At 48.7% G+C, this 22,462-nt stretch overlaps 10 protein-coding genes across 10 annotated transcripts; 5 read left to right on the plus strand and 5 right to left on the minus strand.

The window, feature by feature from the left end:
* Nucleotides 1-537: 537 nt before the first annotated feature.
* N7479_006973 (CBS and PB1 domain protein) lies at nucleotides 538-2,726 on the minus strand (the record flags this gene model as incomplete). The annotated part of the gene is made up of 4 exons (XM_057254667.1): nucleotides 538-1,353; nucleotides 1,409-1,503; nucleotides 1,563-2,436; nucleotides 2,514-2,726. The coding sequence occupies 4 exons, from the start codon at nucleotides 2,724-2,726 to the stop codon at nucleotides 538-540; spliced, it is 1,998 nt and encodes a 665-aa protein (XP_057108529.1).
* Nucleotides 2,727-2,868: 142 nt separating this feature from the next.
* Nucleotides 2,869-4,163, plus strand: N7479_006974 (40S ribosomal eS26 domain-containing protein; the record flags this gene model as incomplete). The annotated part of the gene is made up of 8 exons (XM_057254668.1): nucleotides 2,869-2,910; nucleotides 2,969-3,040; nucleotides 3,085-3,169; nucleotides 3,220-3,256; nucleotides 3,458-3,585; nucleotides 3,705-3,807; nucleotides 3,874-3,975; nucleotides 4,088-4,163. 8 exons carry the CDS (start codon nucleotides 2,869-2,871, stop codon nucleotides 4,161-4,163), a joined length of 645 nt encoding a protein of 214 aa, XP_057108530.1.
* Nucleotides 4,164-4,353: 190 nt separating this feature from the next.
* N7479_006975 (uncharacterized protein) lies at nucleotides 4,354-7,031 on the minus strand (the record flags this gene model as incomplete). Its single annotated transcript, XM_057254669.1, has 2 exons — nucleotides 4,354-6,773; nucleotides 6,836-7,031. 2 exons carry the CDS (start codon nucleotides 7,029-7,031, stop codon nucleotides 4,354-4,356), a joined length of 2,616 nt encoding a protein of 871 aa, XP_057108531.1.
* A 297-nt stretch (nucleotides 7,032-7,328) lies between these two features.
* N7479_006976 (lanthionine synthetase C family protein) lies at nucleotides 7,329-8,303 on the minus strand (the record flags this gene model as incomplete). The annotated part of the gene is made up of 3 exons (XM_057254670.1): nucleotides 7,329-8,137; nucleotides 8,196-8,209; nucleotides 8,266-8,303. 3 exons carry the CDS (start codon nucleotides 8,301-8,303, stop codon nucleotides 7,329-7,331), a joined length of 861 nt encoding a protein of 286 aa, XP_057108532.1.
* An 80-nt stretch (nucleotides 8,304-8,383) lies between these two features.
* On the minus strand, nucleotides 8,384-9,077 carry N7479_006977 (uncharacterized protein; the record flags this gene model as incomplete). The annotated part of the gene is made up of 2 exons (XM_057254671.1): nucleotides 8,384-8,838; nucleotides 8,897-9,077. 2 exons carry the CDS (start codon nucleotides 9,075-9,077, stop codon nucleotides 8,384-8,386), a joined length of 636 nt encoding a protein of 211 aa, XP_057108533.1.
* Nucleotides 9,078-10,557: 1,480 nt separating this feature from the next.
* On the plus strand, nucleotides 10,558-12,168 carry N7479_006978 (putative histone acetyltransferase Spt10; the record flags this gene model as incomplete). Its single annotated transcript, XM_057254672.1, has 2 exons — nucleotides 10,558-11,055; nucleotides 11,110-12,168. 2 exons carry the CDS (start codon nucleotides 10,558-10,560, stop codon nucleotides 12,166-12,168), a joined length of 1,557 nt encoding a protein of 518 aa, XP_057108534.1.
* A 390-nt stretch (nucleotides 12,169-12,558) lies between these two features.
* On the plus strand, nucleotides 12,559-14,717 carry N7479_006979 (chaperonin-containing T-complex subunit CCT7; the record flags this gene model as incomplete). The annotated part of the gene is made up of 6 exons (XM_057254673.1): nucleotides 12,559-12,683; nucleotides 12,757-12,923; nucleotides 12,995-13,331; nucleotides 13,393-13,765; nucleotides 13,825-14,486; nucleotides 14,614-14,717. The coding sequence occupies exons 1-6, from the start codon at nucleotides 12,638-12,640 to the stop codon at nucleotides 14,715-14,717; spliced, it is 1,689 nt and encodes a 562-aa protein (XP_057108535.1). The 5' UTR covers nucleotides 12,559-12,637.
* Nucleotides 14,718-16,030: 1,313 nt separating this feature from the next.
* Nucleotides 16,031-17,479, plus strand: N7479_006980 (caspase family protein; the record flags this gene model as incomplete). Its single annotated transcript, XM_057254674.1, has 5 exons — nucleotides 16,031-16,192; nucleotides 16,255-16,315; nucleotides 16,384-16,740; nucleotides 16,794-17,402; nucleotides 17,454-17,479. The coding sequence occupies 5 exons, from the start codon at nucleotides 16,031-16,033 to the stop codon at nucleotides 17,477-17,479; spliced, it is 1,215 nt and encodes a 404-aa protein (XP_057108536.1).
* A 605-nt stretch (nucleotides 17,480-18,084) lies between these two features.
* On the plus strand, nucleotides 18,085-19,979 carry N7479_006981 (MFS transporter; the record flags this gene model as incomplete). Its single annotated transcript, XM_057254675.1, has 2 exons — nucleotides 18,085-18,703; nucleotides 18,757-19,979. The coding sequence occupies 2 exons, from the start codon at nucleotides 18,085-18,087 to the stop codon at nucleotides 19,977-19,979; spliced, it is 1,842 nt and encodes a 613-aa protein (XP_057108537.1).
* Nucleotides 19,980-20,489: 510 nt separating this feature from the next.
* On the minus strand, nucleotides 20,490-22,283 carry N7479_006982 (uncharacterized protein; the record flags this gene model as incomplete). The annotated part of the gene is made up of 4 exons (XM_057254676.1): nucleotides 20,490-20,843; nucleotides 20,894-20,915; nucleotides 20,975-21,961; nucleotides 22,024-22,283. The coding sequence occupies 4 exons, from the start codon at nucleotides 22,281-22,283 to the stop codon at nucleotides 20,490-20,492; spliced, it is 1,623 nt and encodes a 540-aa protein (XP_057108538.1).
* Between the last annotated feature and the right edge of the window lie 179 nt (nucleotides 22,284-22,462).

Raw genomic sequence — 22,462 nt, forward strand, 5'->3', positions numbered from 1 at the left:
GGCAGAGGGTGTCGAGGTCTTTGGATCGGATTATTTCTCGACAAAAATTACAATTAACTGTACGAATAATCCAAGGACAACACAAAGAGCCCATAGTGACGATAATCGCATCCAGACGCTAAACCCAATGCGGTAATTTCAGGCCACAAGGCCAACTACATTTGAACGGACATGAATACATAACCATGAAAGAAGTGAAACATTGCTGATCTACATACGTAGTAGACAAAGGGTTAACTTATTTTGTGGGTCATCACGGCGAGAGATACACGGGATCATCGGATCAAGTCTATCTCGAACAATTATTTGCATTGAAGGCTAAACTAAGGCCGCAACTGCTCACACGAACAGTGGTATCTGAACGCGACATGGAATATCGATATTAGAGAAGGAAGTAACGGGTATGCAACAGTCCGAACAGGAAAAAATGATCTACTATGCTTTTTCAGGATGCTTAATAGCCAAGCTGAACCAGACAAAGTGAAGTATTTGGAGAGAAAAGAGGGTTGGGGAATAGACCAAAGGCCAAATATTTTTTTACCGGCCACTGGGGCGGCTGAGAATGAACACACCTGCAATAACTGCAGCCAATGTGACAATAGCACCGGGAAGCAGCAAGTCGTTGGGGACACCGGCAATCAATTGCTCTTCTGGCGCTTGAGAGGGCACAACTTGCTGCTGAGGCAGGACCTTGCTCACAGGGGATTCTTGTGATGCGGGTTCCTCAGTGATGCTTCGCTCTTCAACAGGAGTCACAATCTTAACATGATGGGGTTCAACAGGAGTGGGTGCCTGGGCAGGGTCATGGACAAACAAATTGACCTTGTCGCGGTGAGTACGGCGGGCCAGATCGATGGCATCAGTCATATCCTGGTCCGTGGTGATGGAGACGGTATCACCCTCGTTATCCATGTAGCTGAGCGCATATCCAGTGTGGCTCAGCCGACCCTCCTCGACAGTGGCCTCGCCGCCAACAGCCTCGACTTCCTTGCCAAGCTTCGCTGTGACTTGCAACACTAGGTCAGTAATGCCACTGGTAGCAAGAACGTTCACACGGTGCACTCGGCCACCGGGGGCCTTGAACTTGAAGGGGAATGGAGTAGGAGCAGCTGGTTCTGCTGGCTGGTGATGAGAAGCAACTTCGGAATGCTCCTCACCGTGGTGCGATGCTGAGTCGTTGGGAAGAAGACTGTTGTCGCAGCCTGAGCGAGTGAGGTCGGGGCTCGTGACTGAGCGGTGTGGGGTATTATGGCTGTGCCCACCAGAGATCATAGAATCTGACTCGTGATCCATTGATAACCAGAATTTGTTCCATGCAGGGCCCTCCTCATCTTGGGTTGACATGGTGTTGATCTGAATACGTCAGTCAAAATGTTTGCATGTCAGATCTGCTATTATATCAACATACCTGTTCAAGAGTGGCATATGTAAGCTTCAACACATCCACCATGCCGACAATTTCACCACCCTCGTTCATCACGGGTAGGTTGAGATAGTGGCCATCTGTTGTAGACTTAGCATGCTTTGTTTTTAGGTTTTAATTGCTGATTGGAATGACTGACCATGCATCTTGCGAAGTGCAGCTTGAATACTCATATCCGACGGGGCGAAATCGGGGTGAGGAGTCATGACACGGACAACACTGCAAGTGGAAGGGTCGAGGCCAGGAGCAATAACGCGAAGAACAATATCCTTGCTTGTGAAGATACCAGTGATCGAGCCTTGGTCCTGGACTAGCAGAGCAGTGGTGTGATTTTCCTTCATCAGAGCCGCAGCGTCCTTGACGGTGGTGCGGACTGAGACAGTGACCGGCGGCAAGCCATCCAAGACGGTCTCGAGGGTCGGACCAGACATCTTCGATCGCAATGCCTCCACATATTGGATGACTTGCTGGGGCTGACTAGAGCCAAGTTCTGTCTGAACACCCTCCAGCGCATCATACAGCTTGCGAGACGAACTGTACGCACGCTCCAACTTTTCCATAGCATCGTAGAAGCACTTTGTAATATCCAAAACACCAGAGATATCCTGATTTTCATCCATGACCGGCAGATGTCTGAATCCCTTCCGGACCATAAGATCGAGCGCGTCAGTAGCGCTGGTATCCGTTCTCGCGCACAGCGGGTTCTTGGTCATGATCTCGGCGACCGAGACATCTCGCGCCTTCAGGCCCATTCCGACAACTCGGAACGCCAGATCCTTGGCAGTGAAAATACCCGCGATGCGCTCATTATCGTCAGTGACCAACACACAGTCCTCTCTCTTGGCAGCCATAAGCTGAGCGGCTTCTGCGATGCTCATGGTGGGCTTGATCTGGAGCGCCTGACTGGGCTTTAGGGCGAGCACGGTGCCGGGAGGGGCTTTGCGGGAGCTCCTCGATTTTGCCGGAGCGTTCCTCTTTTTGCTGAGGTCGGCCTCCATTTTGCGGCGGATAGCCTTGTGTTGAGGTTAGCTCAAAGTCAAAGCTTAAATTGAGCATCAGGAGATCACTCCCGTTGGCTGCCATGACGTACCTCATCGCGTTTCGACTGGGTCTGTCGCTGTCTGCTACTTGCGGCGCTCATTGTGCCACTTCCGACGTCGCTCGAGGGTGTATTATTTGTGGTAGAAGATTCTGGCCGGGGTCGAGGGATGTGGGAAGCACTGGGGTCGTTTCCGAAGTCGGGCAGCCTTCCTCTGCCGATGGTCTGATTGGGCTTTCCCCGAAAAGTACCTGTGGCCGACATAATAATGCCGAAAGGGGAAAGACTCAATAATAATAAAGAGAAATGAAGGGAGAGGACACAAACAAAACAAGGATGTAAAGTTGTGAGACTGGTATGAGAGAAGAAAAAAAAGCAAGGAGAATTCCTGGGAAGGAGATGAAAAATGGGCAGTTCAATGGTCAATCCGAACAGGGGTGTTTCTTTCGTTAGTCGGGGATGAGGAGCCATAAACACTGGATGACACGGTACGATCCGGGCGCTAGGCCCAATCAGGCGGACGTACTGCTCGTGACTCTGTACACGTGATCAAGTATTCCCGAGTATTATCGCCTGATGTTTGAGGCACCAACCCCGTGACCCATCTCGCTTAAGGGCTTAGGGCTACCCGCACAACGGAATCCAATCCATCCCGAAAGAGACTTTGTGTGAGCGAGCTTCGACAACCCACTCCCGACAAGTCAACCGTACGCTATCTCCCCCCTTCACCCACAGACCAACACCTAACCATCCACAGAACAAACCGTCAAAATGGTCAAGAAGAGGGCGAACAAGTAAGACCAACAAATCCCCCCCCATCTCGGCGAAGCAGTATCCCATTCGACATCTCCGCAATGACGCCAACGGAAGCGCACACGACATACATCTTCAAATATATCGAAAATCGCGACCTATGCACATTGCCGGACAAGAAGAATGGGAGACTGGATTCGATCGATTCGCAACTTCAGGGGCGGTAACTAATGATTTGATAGCGGCCGCAACAAGAATGGCCGCGGCCACGTCAAGCCTGTGCGTTGCTCCAACTGCGCTCGCTGCACCCCCAAGGACAAGGCCATCAAGCGCTTCACCATCCGCAACATGGTCGAGTCCGCTGCCATCCGTACGTGACAACTCTTCCCCGATACCTCGAATCTACGACAAGATCCCAGATCTATGGCTACGACCAATTCGAGGGATTTCAAGACGAACCAGCGCAACTAACGATTTACCGCTCCACAGGTGATATCTCCGAGGCTTCCGTCTTCGCTGAGTACTCTGTCCCCAAGATGTACCTGAAGCTCCAGTACTGCGTGTCCTGCGCCATTCACGGCAAGATTGTCCGGTATGTTTCCACCGATTACCCTCGATACTCAATCGCCTTCCAAATACTAATTTTTTCAATCTACAGTGTTCGCTCCCGCGAAGGCCGCCGCAACCGTGCTCCTCCTCCTCGTATTCGCTTCAACAAGGACGGCAAGAAGCTCCAGCCCCCTACTGCCGCCAAGGCTTTGTAAGGAGATGAATGTCGCATGATGAACAAAATAAAATGGAACTAGTTTGAAATGAATTCTTTTATTTTGTCTTCACTCTTCGCATTGGTGTTCTTCTTGACCGGATCGCAGGGGTGATGCTCGGTCCGAAACTGCCGGCCATGCTCCTACACTGAGGATGAAAAAGACGGCACCAATTGTCCGATGAAGGCAGCTTGGGTGTCTCTTTAGCATTGTGATGTTTATGAGCCCGTTGACGACGGCTTGTTATGACTGGGAGGAAGGATGGTTCAGGTCCAAATGAGGACTTAGAAAATATCAAAAATTCCTACAAACATGATCGCATGAAGTAGCAGCGGTAGTAGTATGATGGGTATGTATCTTGCTAAGTACAAAATTCATGGGTACAGGTACCCCTTCTCGAAATAGTTTCCATACATGTCTACCGTTCCGGTCCGCACCTTTGGCATCGGGTTTCGTACGATCTTCACTTCTCCCTTCCAATGGCCTTCGACGTAATGCGATAGGGAAATATGGGGCGATGATGGCATGATTAGGCCGGAACTACTCGTGCCAATCGTGCTTCGCCGTCCTCTCTCACGATGAACTACTTTGTCATACTCAACCTTCTTGCCCCGACGAAAGGCTGCAAGCTCTGCCACAAGGTCAATCATCGGGGGCTGGCTCTGCTGCTTTCTGTCTCCAGCAGTCCCTGGCGGACCGGGAGTATTGCTTTGTGGAAGGTGATGTCCGAGTTGAGGAGAATCGGGTGAACGCAACGAGTCATCCTCCGAGGGCATAAGCGAGACCTTTTCGTTAAGTGCAGCCATTGGAAAGTATTTGCTAGGATCATTTTCAGGGACTCCACACTCTTCTTCGCCGAAGAAGCTGAAATCATCGGCAGCTGCAGACCAAAGATTCTCCGAGTCGCGGTCACCCGTGCTTGAATAGCCTTTGGCATTATACTGGTTTCCGGGTTTCCATGATGTCAATTTGGAGGTATCGATAGGTGTAATTTCGAGAATTAGACGTCGCAGACCAAAGAGAGATCGTGACCGCTGCTGCTCGGCTTGCATGCGAGCTTGCCCTGGTGGGAGGGAATAGTCTGACCCTGCTTGTAAAATTGCTAGCAATGCTTCACTTGAGCAGGCAGTAATGAACCGAATGAGCGTAGATAGTATTGATGAGTTGGGCGTTATATGTGAGGGTACATCCGTCAGTACCAATGATTCCATATGAGGAATATGTGATGGGTGTAGGTAAGGGAATCGGCTTTCTTTTCCTCCTTGGAGTGGAATTGATTGGTTACGTGGGCGCTTTGCCAATAATTTCTGTACCATTTGTGCGGGAGAATCGTTCGGTGAGATGGACGAGCTGCATTGCAAGGTTCCTTGGAGAGAGAAGTCCGTCGCAAGCGTGTCGCAGTCTGAAGACATTGAAATGGATGGCAAGGTACCTCCCTCGACCTGCTCTGTATCCCAAGTGTCTGTCCTATAAGCACCGAAGACCGTCTCTTGATTGGTGCTACTATGCACAGGGGTGGGCTGTACAACCTCCGGCGCAAAAGCTGACCCACGCCTGACTGACGGCGAAGGCTCATCCTCGTATGCTGTCAATAGTTGGGAGGTCTCTGCCGTTTTTGTCGTCGAAGATGAGCTAATTGAGTCGGTTGTTGATGTATCTGCAAGTTCAAAAATAGGCCTTGTCTCTTCGGGTAACTCATAAACCTGCTGGGAGGTATCCAGCTCAAATTGCTCAGCTTCGCGGGGGCTATCTTGCGCCGAAAGCTCTGGAAGAAACTCATTGTTGGATGCAACGTCTTTCGCTGGCGGTTGGCCAGTGAGAACAGCATGGTGTGCTCGTAAATATATCAAATTGTCCCCTGCAACCTTGCCCAGTATTGGGACGAGCTTCTCAGTTCCAGGATACTTCTCCTTCCCATAATGATGCGTCTGATGTGCCTTATCTGGAATTTTTATGGTCCCAAAATCCAGAGCATGTAGCCGGGACGAGAACAAAAGACTCGCCACAGCCTCTACAGATATTTGATTGCCAGTAATATAAAGATGGGTAATTCCCGTATGCGGCAAGTCTTCGACCCATGGATGGTATAAAACAGGCTGAGCAAGAAGCTTCGCAAACTGTTCATCTAAGTCTGGCCGTTTGAAGAAATCCGAGCCAGACTCATTAATTGAAAAGTGAGAGAAGGGGTCTGGTGAAGCGGTGGCCTGCCTTGTAGTATGTTGCCTTTCTCTCCCGTTTGGCGGGAGAAAAGATGCCTCGAGCAAGGAGCGGACTGCCATATCAGTGAGGATGTTGTCTCTCAAATCCAGACAACGGACTCGTCGTCCAATTGCATTGGCTAGAAATTCCACGTCATTGTCCTTAAGTCCGATGGCACGCAATTTAAGTACCCGGAGAAACGGCATTTGAGCTAGTGTAGACAGTACATTGCGGTCTCGTGCTGGGGTGGTGTACGAAAGATCCAGATAGGTCAATGCCGGAAACAAAACGAGAGTATCTGCGAGGCTGGCAGAAGTAGTATTCGGCTCACGTTCAGCTAACAAGAGCCGGATATTATACTGGTTCGATCTCTCGTCGGTTTTCAATGCTTTCATGGCATGGTGGTCAAAGAACGGCAACTTGGAGACCATCAGGCATTGCAGACAAGGTAGACATTCGAGAATGTCCCTCAACCAGCCTGGCCGTGGACCACCATATATTTCTGAGAGAGCGGGTGGGAGATGAAGGGTATGGGTCAACGCCCGCACCTCTTGTCGGGCGTATTTGAGTGTTCTTCGAAATCGAGTGAGAGCCACTGTGTAATCCGGTTAGGTTATTGCTTTTTCAGCAATCGCTGTTGTAACTAATATTACTTACCGTAGACTGCGTCATTATCTGTACCAAAGTGAGATGCTGGATCACCCCAGAGGAAGGGCATAAATAGACCATGCCATCTGTGGCAGACTAAAGATGCAGCGCATAGGTCGCTGGAAGGGATATAACGAGCAATAATTGTCCAAGCATCTCTGTCTGTTGCTGATTCGTAAGAGGGAGGAATAAGATCCATGTTCATTATGTTTTTTTAATTCTCGATCAAAGACATCGTGAATTTTGAAGACGGTAAAAATCCGGGGAGTTTGGCCCCATGAGTTGGCCCACTCAGCCACACAGTTTTACGGCAGCCATTAAAGACAGATCATTGGTCTCAGGATTCCGACTCTTATTCCAAGCTTGCGTTATATTGTTTCAGGTATTTTCGCATTTCTGGCTATATCTGAAAGTCATGACTGTTTAATTCCAAGGGGACATATGACGTCACTGAACAGAGCAACTATATGAACAGGTGGGGGATACTTAAAAGGGCCTTTGCTTAGAAAATACCCGTTGCGCCGTTCCCACCCAGGGCTGGAAAGCCCAACTGCCTGTTGAAAACATCCCGGAATACTGGATCTTGTAACAAACCAGATGTAGCGCATACACCCTGCTCAACAAGTTCCATCTTGCGCAGCCTGGCTTGAACCACCCCGCATGTATCAGCCCACGCACAAAGGTTGCCAGCCAGACCTTCAAACAAACTGTAAGGCTCATCAGGCATGCGATAATCTTTATCGGAAGAAGCGGGCGAAGTGTTATATGGCCTAGTTTCACGTGCATGCAACATGAACGCAAGTGCCTTCGAGAGGAAGAAGTCACTGGTGAGCTCCTGACTTATCTCGGAATTTGGAAGTGCTGATAGTTGATTTCTCTGGAGATAAGCTGTCTGGGCATCTTTCAGAATCTCTGTGTGGTATTCAAAACAATCATGAAGGAGGAGCCATGCCCATGCATTGCCAGCCACGCCATGACACAAACTGCCTCCCTTAGAAAGCAGACCTTCTTCCCACACACGCTCAGTGCCCAAGTATAGGGCATCGTCCCAACTTGGATCCCAGTAGGCGCATGTTAAGGATTTGTTTTTCAAGGCAGCTCCTAGAAGAACCAACAATCCTGGGCTCCCGTGGCACAGCTGGACTAGTTCTGAGCGCTGCCTGGAGCCAGGATATGGAGGCAGTGCCATAGGGAGGTGGCCATTAGTAGCTTTAGATAGCTTACAGAGTGCAGTGATAGTACCGCCAATCACTGGAAGATAGTCCGTAAGCTCTTCAGGCTTACATGAGAGCAGGATGGTTAGAATACCGGCTAAATCACATATTAGCATTCGTTTTGGTAAAGTCCAATTAATTGCGTGCAAACTTACTTATTCCATGGACTCTATAAACCGTCTATTAGCGATATTGTACATATAAAATGAGTAGAGATACACTTACGCGCCCAAACCGTAATAGCCCTCGATCCATACATACATCAATGGATGTGCATCTTGGCCTCCATGCTTCTCGGTGTATTCCTTTGATCCTTGTCTTCCGGCATCAATAATCACTCGGATCAACTGAGGAATCCCCCCAGCATAGGTGAGAGGACTGCCTGGGTCTCTTTATCAAAGTGATGAGCACGAATGTTCAAAAGGGCCCAAAGAAGTCCTGCTCGCCCAAATAGCATCTCATCTCCACCCATTTTTCGGCCTTCATGAATAACAAGAGGCTCGTTCGTTAGTGCGCATTTCATGGCATCATGAAGGCAAATGATGTCCTTTCCGGCAATGCTAACATTGGGGCTATCTTGCGAGTTATTCTTTGCAAAAATACCTAAAATTCGCAGAGTGGCAGCAGTTACAGGCGAAGATGAGCCAATTGGAGACAATCTGGAGGCTAGCAGAGGAGTGTCCGGGAGGCTTGATGGAATCCGTTGTAGTGCGTAAAGACGATAGTCAATAGAAGCAGCCCTGTGATCGTCTAGCACCGAGGACTGGTAATCTAGGCGCAGGAATGCCAGAGCAATGCCTTTATTGAGTGATTAGAAAGCCATGATTTTGAGAAGTGAAGTGGGGGCTTGAAATACCTGGGAAAGCTCTCATTATGCCATTTGAGCCCCATGTTTCAGGCAAGGGAGTGTTCTCTTGTATCAACTCGGCACCACTACGCACAGCAACACGAAGCTCGTGGAGGCTCTCGGAAAGAGTGGTAGTATTGATTGATAGCGGCGTCAACGTATTCTCGAAGTATTGCGGTCGATCTGCCATGGCGGAAGTTTTATATAGTTATAGGCTGTGAGTTTGCCGACAATATGGCGTGCTATACAGAAAGCAAATTTAGTTCTGCAGTTCTGAAAGATGTTGTCTTTCTGAGCGGGGCTATGGCAGCCTAATCGTACAACGTACAACGTACAATGCTGGACTGCTCAGCTGGCCCCAAAACCAATTCCAGAACCTTCCCCGCCAGCAAATATACGCAATGCAAGATGGAAACGTAGAATAACGAAAAAGATTTCCGATTGGATCCATTGAAATTTAGCTACACCACAATCTATTCACAATAACACTAGAGTATGCACGTACCAAGATTACCGATTCAGCATACGCATGTACGATGTACAAAGTATGCATACTGTGCTTACGTATATCAAGCCTCAAGCCTGATCAACCTGGAATTGATACCACTGGGACATCGAGGAACATATATTTATATGTATGCCTGTGGCGCTGGCAACCCCTAAGGGTGGTGCGTGTACTACGCGCTACACCATTTTGAAATATTACTGTTATGTACGCCTTTCATTCTCTGTACGAGACATATATTATCTGCATATATGAGTACAGGAATAATGGCAAACGCAGGGCTGGTTTTCGTCCTCTACCCAGCAAATAACGACGACATAAATATTCTAGATGATATATATCGCAGTAATAATCCAGTGTTCATCATGTATATGCTTCTTCACCACGCAACATAACTTCATGTTTGCAGAGGCAGACTACCATAGCTATAAATTAGCACAGAACTTTCTTTATGGCGAGGACAGTAAGTTGGCTCTCTGGGATATAGGCTCGAGATAGTTAGGTCTGGTTCGCAAGCCGCTGCTGATGGATCAGCGCGAGTAGATTTCCAATTGATACTTAATAATCTACACTAACAATGTACAATAGTCTTGGATTCTACTGTAGAACTACACATATTTACTCACTATTCTTAAATGGACCAAGCCCCTAGTTCTGTTGATGAAATATTGTTCTTGCCCTAGTTCTCATGTTTGATTTCCTGGCACACACCCAGCATTCACATTCCCTAAAACATCAGGGTATAATTAGGTCAGTTGGCTCACCACACTCTTGGGATCTATATAGCTCTTGATCGTCTCTTACATAGTTGTACGATGTATGTATGCAGTGCCTGCATGAAACCTGAGAAATCGGGCATCAAATTATATTACCTAAGCCTGAATACTGCCCAGGTGAGTCAGCAAGGACCACGACTTCTCTACTTGCGTTGCGGCTATTCCGGACTCGAGAATACTCACGCGGTCCTCGAAGTGCGATTGAGGGCTTCTAGAAGCAATCCAGAATGTCAGTGAACAGACCCCCGTTGAATCCAGTTCCTTGTAGTCGCTTCTTGTTCTTGTATTCACCTATGAGGTTTTGTGTGATACATTAGGGGTATATCGCATCTGACTAACATGTCAATTAGTCGTGTGATTGGCAAACTCCCCCAAAGGGTCACATTACCATGTCTGAAGTTCATGGAGATTCAGAGCTCGTTCCATCGGGCCCTGATCTAGATTATCCCCTTGCTCTGGCTCCACGACAGGTAACTTTGCGAGATCGGGTTACGGTTGCGACCCTGGTCCCTTTTGCATCAGCAGATGAAGTACCCCGGGCTCTAATGAAGTATCTCTCTGATCAATTCAACAAAGAGATCGAAAAGGGAGATACATATGCTATGACAGAGCCAATTCCATTGGCCCAGTTCGGACGATATTGGTTTTCGAACTTTGGTGTGGTCATGCTTACTGGCGATATCGAGAGTGCTGAGCAGACACATATCATGGACCGTGCTGGAGCCAATTGGACCAAGCTCTGCCTAGGTGGCTTTCACATTCGGCCCAATTATCCTGGTCGTAGTAGTCATGTCTGTAATGGCACTTTCATTGTCACTGATGCTGCTCGAAATAAGGGCGTGGGTAGATTGATGGGTGAATCCTATCTGGAGTGGGCACCTCGACTAGTGAGTTATTCGCCGCAATTGCTTCAAACGGGCGATGAATTAACGTTTTTTCAGGGATATACATATGCAGTCTTCAACCTGGTATATGAGTCTAACGTTGCCTCATGTCGCCTGTGGGATTCCCTTGGATTCAAACGGATTGGCCGAGTCCCCGGTGGAGGCAGTATCAAATCCCAACCTGGAGAGTTTGTCGATGCAATCATCTACGGCAGAGGCCTTAGTTTGGATGGCGAGGACTCTGTGTCCCAAGATCGCTTTGAGAAAATCCGTTATTATTTGAAGCATGGGAAGTACCCTCGTGGTGCTGATCGAGCCGAAAAGAGTCGGCTTCGCAGTGCAGCGACTCATTATAAACTTCTTGGCGGGGAGAATGGGGAGCCTGAGAGGCTGATGCTGAAGGATAAAGAGGTTGTGTCAGACCCGCAACAGCAGTACGATATCGCCCAAGAAGTTCATCTCAAGCAGCATGCTGGAATCAACAAAACTACGGCAGCGATTGCGATAAAATACCATTGGGTACGAATCAAAGAGACTGTCAATCGCGTGATTCGAGACTGTCCACAGTGCAAAGAGACTCTCAAGGCGCCTCCTATCCCAGGGAGCAAAGACGATGACCAATCACCCCCGGAAACAATGTCTGGCATGGATATGGATAGCGCAATGGATCATCACTCGAAGGAACCGGTCAATGTCCCGCAGGCGATGGACGAAGCACCTGATGAGCCTCCCAGTTACAACCCTCTTATGCACCAACCCATTCCTGCAGCCATGCCCGGCACAGTCCACCCTATGGCTGGGTTCGCACCCATGCCTCTCGACCCCCAGATTATGCAACTACACCAACAGCTCCGACGCTATCAGCAACATAACCCTATGGCGGCCCAGTTCGCACCAGGGCCGCACAACCTCGGCATGTCAAGCTTTGACGATGCAATGCGCTACCATACAGCGAGCAATGCCTATCAAATGATGGTAGATGACGGCTCGGATCCATTTCGGCAAGATGTGCTGGGACTTGTGAACCCACCACCGCACGAGCTACAGCATGATGCTGAATTACTCGCTAAGTTCGAGTATGGAAGTCCCTCAGACGGGAATTATGACTTTACGTGAACAAGCCTCAAATTTTTATCCCAGCTTTGTTATTTCGGGGGGATTTATCTTATTTCGGATTTATTTTGTCTTACCCTTATTTTTCTTACTTTTATCCTTCTATTGTTCTATTGGCGTTGAGGCATCTGAGATACCGCTGATGCTCCACCACTATTGTGCCGTGGACAGTGAAATGACGCTTTATGCTACATAGACTATGCTTCTCTTTAGGTACATTATTCGAATGAAATATCTCAATATATATCATAGAAACTCTATATCAATTTAAATCGTGTATATCTCTTAAATGCGTAGGGTTGAGGAGCCCTGATTGGTCACCGCCTTGCGCGACTGGGGGGTTTTGGGGAACAGGAGCTCTCTAGGAAATTTTGGCAGATCAACCCCTCCGACCTTTCGACTCACCATACCCCTTTTCTTATTTCTTTTATTTTTTTATTGAACGGTTTCGTGTCCGATTACCGATCTAATCATGGCCTTCAACGGCCAAACCCCCACGATTGTCGTGTTGAAGGAGGGTATGTGTTGTCTCCAGTGCGGGCAGTTTTGTTGGTGGGTTTCTGCTAACTACTGCTGCTTTCCAATCTACAGGCACCGATGCCTCTCAAGGAAAGGGTCAGATTATCTCCAACATCAACGCCTGTGTCGCAGTGCAAGGAACAGTCAAGAGCACTCTCGGTCCTTACGGTGGTGATCTCCTGCTTGTGGATGCCAATGGCAAACAGACCATTACAAACGATGGAGCCACAGTGATGAAGGTGCGTCTTGCTACTGATGCAAATATATGACCGGAGGGAGTCAGTGATTCTGACTTGCGTGTATTCGATAGCTTTTGGATATTGTGCACCCGGCCGCCCGCATTCTCACAGATATCGCTCGGTCCCAAGATGCCGAAGTCGGTGACGGAACAACCTCCGTAGTTGTCCTGGCTGGTGAAATTCTGAAGGAGGTGCGAGACCTCGTTGAGAAGGGTGTCAGCTCGCAGACCATCATCAAGGGTCTGCGGAGGGCGAGCGCCATGGCAGTCAACAAGGTTAAGGAGATTGCGGTGGACACGATGAATGCCTCAGTCACCCAGGAGAAGAAGGTCGAGACACTAAGACGGTTAGCCGCAACAGCCATGAACAGCAAGCTTATCAAGCGGAATTCGGACTTCTTCACAAAGAGTGAGGATCCCCTACCTAGTGGTTGCAATTTTGTCCCAAGGCTGACAAGATGTTATCATAGTGGTTGTGGATGCGGTACTTTCGCTGGACCAGGACGACCTCAATGAGAGGTTGATTGGTGTCAAGAAGGTTACCGGTGGTGGTCTCCAGGATTCGCTTTTCGTTGACGGTGTCGCCTTCAAGAAGACTTTCTCCTACGCTGGTTTCGAGCAGCAGCCCAAACATTTCGAGAACCCCGGAATCGTGTGCTTGAATGTCGAGCTGGAGCTTAAGAGTGAGAAGGACAATGCGGAAGTCCGTGTCGAGCAGGTCTCGGAATACCAGGCCATCGTCGATGCTGAGTGGCAGATTATCTTCAACAAGCTCGAGGCTATCTACAAGACAGGAGCGAAGGTCGTGCTTAGCAAGCTGCCTATTGGCGATCTCGCCACACAGTACGTTTTTGCTCTTTGTTATGGGGTATGTGTCCTGACACTAATAATTTGATTTGCAGGTACTTCGCAGACCGAGACATCTTCTGTGCTGGCCGTGTGGCCTCTGATGATATGGACCGTGTTTGCCAGGCTACCGGAGCCGCAACCCAATCGACCTGCACTGACATCCAAGAGCGCCACCTGGGTACCTGTGGCGCGTTCGAGGAGCGCCAGATTGGCGGAGAGCGTTTCAACTTGTTCTCCGACTGCCCCCGCGCTAAGACCTGTACTCTTGTGCTGCGTGGCGGCGCTGAACAATTCATTGCGGAGGTGGAGCGTAGTCTTCACGATGCTATCATGATTGTCAAGCGCGCTCTGCGCAACACAACCATAGTTGCTGGCGGTGGTGCTACTGAAATGGAGTTGTCGAGCTACATGCACCGGTTTGCCGACCGTAACGTCCCGCACAAGCAGCAGGCCGTCGTCAAGGCATTCGCCAAGGCCCTGGAGGTTATTCCCCGCCAATTGTGTGATAACGCTGGCTTCGACGCTACAGATATCCTGAACCGCTTGCGTGTGGAGCACCGCAAGGGTAACACCTGGGCTGGTGTCGACTTCGACAACGAGGGCGTCCGTGACAACATGTTGGCCTTTGTTTGGGAGCCTAGCCTGGTCAAGGTCAATGCTATCCAGGCCGCAGTGGAAGCTTCTTGCTTGATCCTGAGTGTGGACGAAACGATAAGTAAGTGGCCTCTTAACTAGTTTTTACTTCCCATCCTTCCCATCCTTCCCATCCTTCCCATCCTTCCCATCCTTCCCATCCTTCCCATCCTCCACATCATGACTAACCCCTATTTTCTTATCAACAGAGAATGAGGAGTCGGCTCAACCCGGTCAACAGCGCGGTATGCCGCCAGGTGCCGCTCAGCGCGCCCTCCGGGGCCGTGGCCGTGGTATGCCCCGACGAGGATAAACGAGTTTGACTAGAACTGGATGATGCTCGATGATATTTCCCCCCCAAAAAGAAGGACACCTGCATGATTGAAGGTCACGAAGCAGTTAAAGCGAACTCTGCTCTGGCCTTAGTGGCTTCGTAGCCGGTGTTTGTGAGATGAATATTGAATATGAAGTACGGGAGAATAGAAGACGAGTTGTTAGAGATAACCCGACTTGACACAGTCTTTCCAAGTACATACAATACAAACATAGTCCTCATGAAAGTATTGCTGCATTGGAACTTGGTTAATTCCAGGTGATATATCAGATCCATTTCCCTTCCGAGACCGAGCCGATCCGAGCATATACGATGCAATCTATACGATGGAGTCTTGTAGTAGGGATCTTCTTAAGGGGCCTTGAATACACGGAGTACTCCGTACTATTTGCTTTTCTCTTAGTTTATTTGGAATATATGCCTAGCTAGTTACTCCGTATATTTCAGCCCTTAGCACATCTTATTGGCTAGTTCATTTCCGACGCCAAGGCAGTGCTATTGAATGTCCTTGAGCCGAATGACGTGCAGAATGATCTATCTCGTTTATATGATCTATATTGTTTATTTCTCCTTATTCAATATCGCATATAAGATCATAAAAAGTAGAAACATCCAATAATGTTAAGAGTGAAGCCCAATGACGGGGATCTTGGGCTACAAGACAGGGGTTGATCGGGGCTGCCGATACACGCATGTCAGATATAAAAGTCAGTCCAGATTACGTTGATTTTCCTGTTTTTTTTCCTATTTGAACTAATTTCCCCCTCTTCTTTTATTGTTTTGATTTTGATCTGTGACTAGTGTCTAGTCCTAATCCGAAACAGCCTTATAAGGAAATAGTGGACGCGAACTGATAAGTGTAAGTGGCGATTTCTAAGCCTGAAGATCCCCTTCCAAAATATCTCTTGAATCTTTATTGAATCTTTAAATCCCCGAACACGAACTTTTTGACTTGATCTTACACGCTTTGGATATTTTGCTTTCATAAATTTACCTTGTCGCACTCTTCAAGGCTTGGCGGCTGCCGTATTTCCGATCTGTGCCTTGAATCTCCCCTTCTCCACATTCAACATCGCGTTCTGTCTACGTCTTTGAGTTTCGCTTGATTCCTCATCCAGGTGGACTTGGACAGTTCCTCGGATGTCTTACTATCCACCCTACTCGGGCGCGCCGGGATATCCCCCGCAGCAGCCGTCATATCCCCCGCAACAGCAGTACCCGTACGCCATGCTTATCCTTTTGCTCTTTTGTGAATATACCCGAGAGTCTAACAAAGATTTGATTGCAGACAAATGAATCACCAACAGCAGCCATCTTATGGCGGCTATCCTGGCCAGTCCTACCACCAGCAGCCGCACCAACAACCGCCGCAGCAATCCAACCCGTACGGTTACAGCCATTCGCCCCAGCAATCTCAGTCCTATGGCGGGCCGCCTCCTCAGCAAGGTTACAATGTATGTTATGATGAGTTTTGCGTCGGATATACACGCAGTTGACATGTATCACTCATTTCCAGGCCCCGCAATCTGGGTACAACCAACGCCCACCCTCTGGGCAACAAATGCAAGGAAGACCAGGTATGCCTACCATTTCCCAAGCCAGAATCACATTCTCAGCAGTGAAAACTAATAATGCCCAAATTCAGCCTACGGCCAAAGCGGCGGTCCGCCTCCCCCTCCCACCAACCCCGTCGCCTTCGGTCACGGTGCTCCCCAAGGCTATAGCTTCCAATACTCCCGCTGTACGGGTAAGAGAAAGGCATTGTTGATTGGTATCAACTATTTCGGTCAGAAGGGTCAACTGCGCGGATGTATCAACGATGTCAAGAACATGTCGACCTACTTGAACCAAAACTTCGGCTATGCGCGCGAGGACATGGTCCTCTTGACCGATGACCAGCAGAATCCGATGAGCCAGCCGACCAAGGCAAACATTCTTCGGGCTATGCATTGGTTGGTCAAGGACGCGCGCCCCAACGACTCGTTGTTCTTCCACTACTCTGGTGAGTAACCATACCTCAATCGCTTTTATGCAGGCGAACTAATAAGAATCCAGGCCACGGCGGTCAGACACCCGATTTGGACGGCGATGAAGATGATGGGTATGATGAAGTTATCTATCCGGTCGACTTCAGAGTTGCTGGCCATATCGTTGATGACGAGATGCACCGCATCATGGTGCAGTCTCTGCAAGCTGGTGTCCGACTTACAGCGATCTTCGACTCCTGCCACTCTGGCTCCGCTCTGGATCTCCCCTACGTCTACTCCACCTCCGGTGTGCTCAAGGAGCCCAACCTGGCCAAGGAGGCTGGCCAAGGCCTGCTTGGTGTGGTATCGGCATACGCACGTGGTGACATGGGCGGCATGATGTCAACCGCTATGGGCTTCATAAAGAAGGCCACCAAGGGTGACGAAGTGTATGAACGCAACAAGCAGACTAAGACTAGCCCCGCAGATGTCATCATGTGGTCCGGTAGCAAGGATGACCAGACCAGTCAGGATGCAAATATTGCCGGCCAGGCCACTGGTGCCATGTCCTGGGCTTTCATTGCCGCGCTTCGGAAGAACCCTCAGCAGAGTTATGTCCAACTTTTGAACAGCATTCGTGACGAGCTTGAGTCCAAATATACCCAGAAGCCACAGCTGAGCTGCAGTCACCCCCTAGGTAAGATTCTTGGGTTACTTAGCCGCAATCAAATTCTGACAACCGTTACAGATACCGACATCCTTTATGTGATGTAATTGCATTTGGAAATGAAGACAAGGAACGATGCTTGTCTGGCTTTCAATGAAGCATGCTTTTGTGTTTAATGAATTGCCCTGTATGTAATTCCAGCCTCAGTGTTCCAATGCATATTTGGCCTGTGGGTTGGTGCACTATTTGTGATTAATCCTTGTCAATCTGTGATCTATTACTATTTATCCTCATGAAAAAAGGATGCAGCTCTAGGTAGGGCTGGAGATTAGCTCCGTGATGATAAGCATGTCTTTCTGACATCATTGTAGACAACTGCCTGCCTGGACATCTGCACAACACATGTCCTTTTGGTGTTGCAGTGTTAACCATGGAAAAAATTCCAGACAGCTTTATTATTGATCAAGATCAACGGCTACAAGCTCTTCATCAACTAAGCATGTTCAGCTCGATATTATGGGATCTGTATACGGGTCATTGGCGGGAGAACTGACCGAGTGATATGGATATGGCGCTGTACGGATTTCATATCCTCAGGGGGACCGTCATATGTCATTTTTGCCTCTGAAACCGAAGGTCCTCAACTGATCTGAACATTCGATGTAATGAGGCTTGATTCGACCCCTCAACGTTAAACCTCAAACCAAGCACAATGGAGTCAATTCGCCAACGCCGCGATATCCGTAGAAAGCTCGAGCAACAATTCGTTACAAAGCATGAGAAACCCGACGATGTCTGGACCCACGAGGGCCGCTATCATTACCGCGAAGGAGAAATCCACACGGAACCTCGCGAGCCGACTGATGATCTGGGTGCTGCACGAAGGAGGGAGCATGGCCAGCGCACTTTTATAACTGGGCCATCTCTTCAACCTCGCCATACCGTTCAATCACATATCGAGCGCGAAGGAGATGTCGAGGGCGCAGAATACGATCCGGAAATCCCAACCGAGCCACATACCATCAATTCAGCAGAGACACTAGGAAATACGGCTGATATTATGGTGACTGGCGTTGAAAGAACCCGACCGGGTGATAGTGAATCGGATATTGAGACATTGAAAAGGAAAAAACTCATTATCGTCACATTTGAAGGTGACTGTGACACCATGGATCCTCACAACTGGTCTTTCAAACGTCGGCTGTTCACAACTATCATCACTTCACTTACTGGATGTGTGATCTTCTGGTCATCCACGATCGATTCCACTGCTCTCACAACAGCCAGGGCATTGTTTCATACTAGCTTTGAGATCCAGACTTTGCCGACTAGTATGTGGTTAACTCTTTGGATCACTTGAACCCGACTGACCGAGATTGTCTAGCTATGTTTCTGATTGGTTCTGGACTAGGCGCATTGATAACAGGACCTATATCAGAAGTCGTCGGACGCAACCCCGTGTACATACCCACCATGATCGGTTTCATGTTGTTCGACATGGGCGCAGGGTTTGCCCAATCAGTGGTACAGCGAATTGTTTGCCGCGGTCTAGCTGGATTCTTCGGGTCTGCCCCGGCGCTTCTAGCAGGAGCCTCCATCGTGGACGTCTGGACACGTATTGAACGAGTCTACACCTATCCGATCTTTGCGATAATCATTTTTACAGGTCCATTGGTGGGTCCAGTACCAGGATCGTTCGCAGTCCATTCTAAATCAGTAAGCTGGCGCTGGGTGGACTGGATGACTATAATCTTCGCAGGACTTGTCTTGATCCCACTTGTGCTGTTCCTGCCCGAGACTTATGGCCCGATCCTACTATATTGGAAAGCGAAAGAGCTCCGACGCCTAACAGGCGACGACCGCTACCGGTCCCCGCTGGAGTTTAGAAAAGCCACATTCGCTCACCGCATGCGTATATCACTGTATCGACCACTTGTGCTTTTTGTCACAGAACCAATCATCATGATCCACGCACTCTCCCTCTCCCTCCTCTTCTTGATCCTGTACACCTTCATCGCGGGCTACGTCTCCATCTATGCGATAGCAAACCACTTCAAGCCGACCTCGACCTCGCTCGCGTTCCTGGGCATTGAAGTCGGAGTCCTTCTTTCTGCGTTGACCATGCCGGTTTCAATGTGGCTTCTCCGTAAAGAGATCTATCGCAGCCGTGCGAGGGGCCAAAAGCGCCCCAACCCAGAGATCAGTCTGTACATGGCTATGTTTGGTGCGCCTTTTGTCCCCATCTCGCTATTCTGGATGGGCTGGACGGCCAGGCTCTCAATTTCGTTCTGGAGCCCGCTTATCGCTTCGGTATTCTTTGGCTTTGGGACATTGTGTGTTTTCGTCTCGGGGTACCAGTACGTCGCCGATGTGTTCGAGGCACATGCTGCAAGCGCGCTTTCCTGTCTTCAAATGCTGCGGCTTGTTGCTGCCGGTATTATGGCTACGATCGCGGAAATCATGTATAAGCAACTTGGCGTTTCATGGGCGTTGACTCTCTTGGGTTGCATTTCGTTGTTGTTTGTGCCGGTGCCTTATTTACTCTACTGGAAGGGGCATAAAATACGTACATGGAGTCGGTATGCGCGCAGGAATGAACCGGTTTGAGGTATATATGTACATGGAAGCTTCGGAGATAGCCAAAATTGTAAGCATAGTGATGAATTTTACTGTCCTAGCTAGATCTTATCTGTCGATCTTGATATGTTCCCAAGGATTCAAAGCCAACCCCCACGCTATGAATGATTCCAAGTAAGCTAGCTGTATTTATAGACCTATCGTCTCTATAGTAACATACTAGGGCATATATTTAAAGGACTCTAAGCTCTCCGGAAGGCCTAACCAATGAGTCAGTTTTGGCCGCGCCTTCCATCTCCTTTTCATCGTCACCTACTGCCAGCTTTAGCTGTACTTAAGCCAATACTTTTGATATAGTCAGAAGTATAGCAAACACGAATCTGTTGCTGCATTGATAAGAGATATAATCTATTAAATCTACTAGAATAACGGGACAAAGTCATCCCTACCGTAACCACAAGCCCTAGCAACAAATTCAAACTCACGATCATTTCTGCAAGCTGGTAAGTCCGGCCACTCCCTATTTAATATATCTCGACACTATCCATCACCTGCCTTCTCATCCTCCATCTTAGCAGCGTCGAACATATACCGAAGAACTGCTCGACAGCCCATCTGCGTCCCAGCGCGTCGTAGGTAGTTCTTGGTAACCGGTGGCCACTCGCTCCGATTGTTACAGCACCACTCGAGATTTTCTGCGGTGGGAACTCTTTTCGCTTGGAGACATTCCGCCGCAATTTGAAAAATATTAACAAAGCCTTGTCGGAATGACTTGTTGGTTGCAGGGTTGTTTCGCACATCGGAATCGAGGTGCACGATTTTGTCGTCATGGTAGTCTATCCAGAAACCACCATGATCAATTCCTTCCTGGTTAAGGTCGTACATAATCTCACCCTGAAAGATCAGAAAGCTCCTCATTCGGGCGGATAGAAATCCTCCCACACCTTCTCCGCATGTACACCCGTACTGGAGACATGCTTTATCAAGCCCCAAAGACTCCTGTTTGAATAAAGGAGAGACAGGACACTGCGGTGTCGGAGTTCCCTTTGAAGTGATCTGATAAATTCAAGGTCATGAAGCCGTGTGCCTTTCGTGTTCGAATTTTCTCTAATTTCTCCTGCAATGCTTCGAGCGGGGTGTACCCGTCAATATCACGAGCCGTGTTCCAGAATTCAGCTTGGTGGGCATTCTCAAGTAGCCACTGTGTACTCAGGGGCTTGAGTTTGCAAGCTATTAGATGTAGAAGCGTAGCTGCTGAGTTGGTCACTCGATCCCAACCAATCTTGTCTGTAGCATGAGTGATGAAAAAAGCCTTGAGTTCTTCGTCCGTCAGAGTGAGAGCGGCATAATGCAGCGGCAACGGTTCACGAAGTCTTTCTATTTTCAATCTCTTTACCTCAATAGAACGATCTGTCTCATAGATAAGTCGGACCTCTTCGTACTCAAGTTCTTCAGCATGGCTGCTACGCGGGTCGAAATCAGAAGCCGCTGTAAGAGCACGAGACTGATGCTGGAGATCGAAAGAAAACGCAAAACAGCGAGATGCTCCGATTCGTCGAAAACCGCACGATCGCCAGAAGTCAATACCACCGGATTGAATTTGATTCAGTATCATCACGCGCTCTTCTGCTGATTTATCCACTAACTGCGATTCGACATCAGCTGTTAGATACCCAGGATTGACTAGAGCATGCAGAGTCCATGCTTGCTCAAAAGCCTCATTGGATCCGTAGAAACTATCTGCATATTTGCCGTCTCCCTTATTGTCTAGGGAGAACTGTTGGGCTTTTTTCAAAAGTAAAGACACTACTTTCTGGCCCAGCCCTTTTCGACGTAGTTCCAGTGTGACATGGAGTTTTTCAATTAGGAAAATAGGGCCATGATCGAGCTCATTTCCCCATACACCGGTTCCTCTTTGCACTGGGTGGTCCTTATACTTGGTCTCAACTGTTCCATATCGATCAAAGACATGGAAGGCCACATCGCACATGTCCTCGCTGGGCTCTTCCATCCTTTGCCAGAATTCAGAGCGCATATCTTCTCGATGAATATAGCGAGCCAGAGCAGTGGCGACCACAACATCAAAGTGCATTTGGCGACAAAGTTTTCCATCCACTTAAACTCGCCCACTTCCTCATCCGCCAAAAAAAGACGAATCTTCAGCGTACGTGTCGCATCACCGGAAGTGCTATACTCATGATCTTCAATATCCTCCTGTTCACAACCCGGATCTTCGCTCTCATCTTCACTCTCGTCTTCATTCTCGTCTTCACTCGTCTTCATTCCACCATTCTTCTTCCTCGGTGTTATCAAATGCATTATATTCGGAGTCATCTTTTGTCGACTCATCGTCTTCGAAGTCCATTCCTGGAAATTAAATTATTGTTAGTATAGCTCACACCTTTTTGAGATTGTACTCTCCATTTGTGTTGGTGGAAGGGAAGGAGAGCGCACTGCTTCGCTTGAGGGATACTCGGCCCCCCTCGAGTTTCTCCCCATCACTTTCCATTTTT

This window comes from Penicillium vulpinum (genome assembly GCF_028829585.1).
Source record: "Penicillium vulpinum strain IBT 29486 chromosome Unknown utg000003l_segment0_segment0, whole genome shotgun sequence".
In the NCBI taxonomy this organism is placed as follows: Eukaryota; Fungi; Ascomycota; class Eurotiomycetes; order Eurotiales; family Aspergillaceae; genus Penicillium; species Penicillium vulpinum.